The sequence below is a fragment of the Emydura macquarii genome, unplaced genomic scaffold (assembly GCF_026122565.2).
Source record: "Emydura macquarii macquarii isolate MOO-44397 ecotype Brisbane River unplaced genomic scaffold, CSIRO-AGI_Emac_v2 contig_480, whole genome shotgun sequence".
In the NCBI taxonomy this organism is placed as follows: domain Eukaryota; kingdom Metazoa; phylum Chordata; order Testudines; family Chelidae; genus Emydura; species Emydura macquarii.
This window is the reverse complement of record NW_027130617.1, coordinates 5,790,109-5,793,612: the sequence shown is the minus strand read 5'-3', so window position 1 is coordinate 5,793,612 and position 3,504 is coordinate 5,790,109. Positions and strand designations below refer to the sequence as shown.

The 3,504-nt window shown below is 46.1% G+C and overlaps 1 protein-coding gene across 4 annotated transcripts in view; it reads left to right on the top strand.

Annotated features, from left to right (window-relative positions):
• Window positions 1-83: 83 nt before the first annotated feature.
• Window positions 84-3,504, top strand: part of LOC137146829 (uncharacterized oxidoreductase ZK1290.5-like) — a 64,335-nt gene continuing 60,914 nt past the window's right edge. For 3 of the 4 annotated variants that reach the window (XM_067538362.1, XM_067538363.1, XM_067538361.1), the window contains exons 1-2: window positions 84-221; window positions 927-1,018. In XM_067538362.1, coding sequence (XP_067394463.1) covers window positions 106-221; window positions 927-1,018 — 208 coding nt within the window. In that variant the 5' untranslated portion in view covers window positions 84-105. The remainder of the gene's footprint in view (window positions 222-926; window positions 1,019-3,504) is intronic. The other variant, XM_067538364.1, reaches the window with a different exon arrangement.

Genomic DNA, 3,504 nt, shown 5'->3' with positions numbered 1-3,504 from the left:
AGCCCGCCGTGTCGCTTTGCGGCGCTCTTTACGACGGCAGGGAGGGAGGGAGGGAGGGAGACTGGGATCTGGGATCACTGGAGTGTGGTTGCCCGGTGCGGCTGGATGAGCCACTCTGATGGGGACACGGCTCAGCATGGCCTCCTGGGCGCCTGGGCGAGCGCTGGGCTTTCCCACGCTCCCCCTCTCCAATGGCTTACACATCCCTGTGCTGGGGCTGGGTAAGTGCCCTGCGCCTCTCCCCCGCCAGCCGTGGTGGTGGTGGGGCTGAGCCCAGTGCTAGTCTCCCCCCCCCCTCCGCCCCCCAGCCCAGTGGCCCTACCCCGCCCCATGCCACCCCCCAGCCCAGCGCTTGTGTCCCTGCCCTGCCTCGCCTCATGCCATACCCCAGTCTAGTGCAAATGTCCCTTCCCCACCCCAGCGCCCACGGCCTGTGCCACTGCCTTACCCCTACCACAGCATGGTCCAGTGCCTGTGTCACTGCCCTATTTTGCCCCCTCCCAATGCCACGCCACACCACACCACACCATAAGCCCAGTGCCTATGTCGTTGTCCTACTCATACCACACCACAGCCTGGTGCCTGAGTCATGGCCCTGCCCTGCAGTCCCATTTCACAGCACAGCCTGCTACCCACCGCCTGTGTCACTGCCCTGCAGCAGCACAACATGCTCTCCAGCCCCACTGTCCAATGCCTTTGTAATTGTATTGCCCTGCCCTGCCCCGCCCCGTCCCATGCCAGAACACAGCCCAGTGTTGCAGCTAGGCTGTTTCTTGTGGGAGGCTTCCAAGAATCCCAAGGGTGAGTATCACAGCCTGCCCTTATTGAAACCCACAGAGCAACATCCTCCTATCCTCATAGAGGGAGACTATACCTCTGCATGAATACACCCCTGCTTTCCTATCAAACCCTTCTTTCTCCACAAGTGGGGACTGTAAACACTGCCTACTGGGGACCACTATGTTCCAGAGGGGCAGGTCTGAGTTTGTGAAAGTTGGAAGAAAGGAGACTTTTTGGGGTAAGTTTTCAAAAAGCATTCTGTGTTCACTTGCAAGTGTGCATCCTTAATTGCACATGCAAATCAGGTAACTGTGTGCATAAATGGCTAGTTGGCTGTGTACCTAACCATTTGCATGTGTGATTACCTGACTTGCACATGCAGTCATTGTAAAGGCATGTGCATTTGCTGGTGCAGTTTTGAACATAGACTTCAGTCCTCCTTGTATAAAAAATTGGCCCTAAATATCACAGTGAAACACACAGTGAAATCATCTGACCCCAGAGCAAGATGGCCTTTCAGCATCTGCAAGGTCTGAATTATTACTATGCAGCACCTGTGTACTTTGTAATAGGTTATATATAGGATAATAAACACATTAAATAAAATGAAATCCATCCACTTCCCCACAATGAGGGAAAATGTAGAGCAGGTGTGTCTGCCCTGCAGCACTCAGGAAAAAAAAGTTACAACTGACTTCTCTTTCTTGACTTTTTTATTTCCAGTTTCAGGAGATTTGTTTAAAGCAGTGTTGCCACTGGCTCTTGTGAATTTATCTTAGGTCTTTCCATATTAGGTGTTTTTCTTAAAGCTCCAGCTGCTGGATTCAAAAGTCTGCCAAAAATCTCAGCTTTCATTTTTTATATAAAGTATAGTAAGTTTTTAACCTTCATGGCTGCAGGCAAATATTTGAAAATGTGACCTGTGTGTATCCTAAAGGTTCAGACAGCAGAAGGCAAATAACTCATCTATTTTTTTAAAATCTTATGAATTTTAAGGCAGTCTCATGATTTTTTAATGCTTAGGGTTGGCAATATTGTTATAAGGTATCACTAAGGATAAGATTCTGTAATGGAGGTCATGGAAGTCATGGATTCCTTGACTTTCTGGGGCTTTTGTGACTTCTGGGGCAGGGCTGGAGCAGCTATCAGCCCCCAGGGCTGAAGCAGTGGCTGGGGTTGAGTCAGCACCCTTGGGGCTAGAGCAGCTCCGGGGCCACCGGAACAGCTGACTGGCAGCCAGCTCCTTGGTTGCCGGAGTAGTGGCTGGCAGCCAGCCCCAGGGCTGACAGAGAAGCGGTTCCTGGGCCCGCCAGAAGGCTGGGATTGGGTCAGCCCCCTGGTGTTGGAGCAGTGTTAGTCAGCCCCTGCCTCTGGAGCAGCACTCTGACTATTTGTCCTCCCATGTGTATTTTTAGTAAACATCAGGGACAGGTTGCGGATCTCCATGAAATTTTTTTTTATTGCCCTTGACTGTCCCTCACTTTTACTAAAAATACCCATGGCAGAATCTTAACTTCAGGTATAACAAATGTGTGGAGGGTTGACCATCGATATACAATAAACATATCACTGTTTTGATGCAAATATGCTGTTGATACAATAACAGGTTTTAGGTTTACTGTAATAGGTAGAAATCATATAAAATAATTCTATACTCTTTTTCACTTGGGTGCTTTGGCATATTTGACAGAACTTTTGTATACAGTCAGTTCCACTGTTTTGTTAATGGTCAGTTGCACTTCCTGCCTCATACCCTAGCAGGATGACATCACTGTCATGCATTGCTCTGGAGAGATCTTCACTCATTCTTCCCCTGATTCTGTACCAGGGTATTTATTTACTAGTAAGAGCAGCAGCAAAAGTGAAAATGAAGAGATAGCAGACAGGTATATATACAGAGCACTTCTTGATTTTTACCAGTTTTACTTTTTGTTTTTTCCAGTGAAAAGTTGTTTAAAAAAGTGTTCCCACACTTGCTCTTTTTTTAACCTCCCCCCCTTTTTTCCTATGGAGAAAAGCTTCAGAGGGAAAATAAAGAATTTTCCTGCCATTTTGAACCAAAAATTTCCTAAAATTCAATTTTTTTTTAAAGATGGAAACGTCTTCCAATCTAATGGAAGAAATATCAACCATTCCCAATGTTCAGTGTTGCTCTTACATTACCCCAAAAGGCCCTTCTAATCTTTAGCTGGGAAATCAGAAAGCTTAAAAACACCCAAAAACTTTATGGACATACTATTTAAGAGATCCCTTCTATGAGACAGCTGGATGTTTAAAAATTAGTTAATAGAAAAAAGTCACATAGATATTGTTGTTTCAGTCCACTCTAGTTTAAGTCATCTCGCTGCTACCTCTTTTGGGCCCAAATTTTGCCCCTTGTCTTAAATGAGAGTTTTGTACACCATTCAGATAGTCGAGTTTGGTCCTTTAGTTTAAGCAACAAATCTCTGAAGGATTGACTCTTCTGGGAAATTAAGGGGGAATAGGAACCAGCTTTCTGAGTGGTTTGTGGGATGGTAATGCTTCGGTGTTCCTAACAGGTAAAGTGTGGCAAGGAGGCATAACATAGGTGCCTAAGGACCAAGAACACAATCCTGCAAATCCTTTGTTTGTCCAGGTTTATACATGTGAGTAAAATTAGTACAGGCATATATTTGCAGGATTGGAAGGAAGGTTCATGGAAGTGGAAACAAATATTCTTTGCTGGTTAAATTTAAGCTAAAA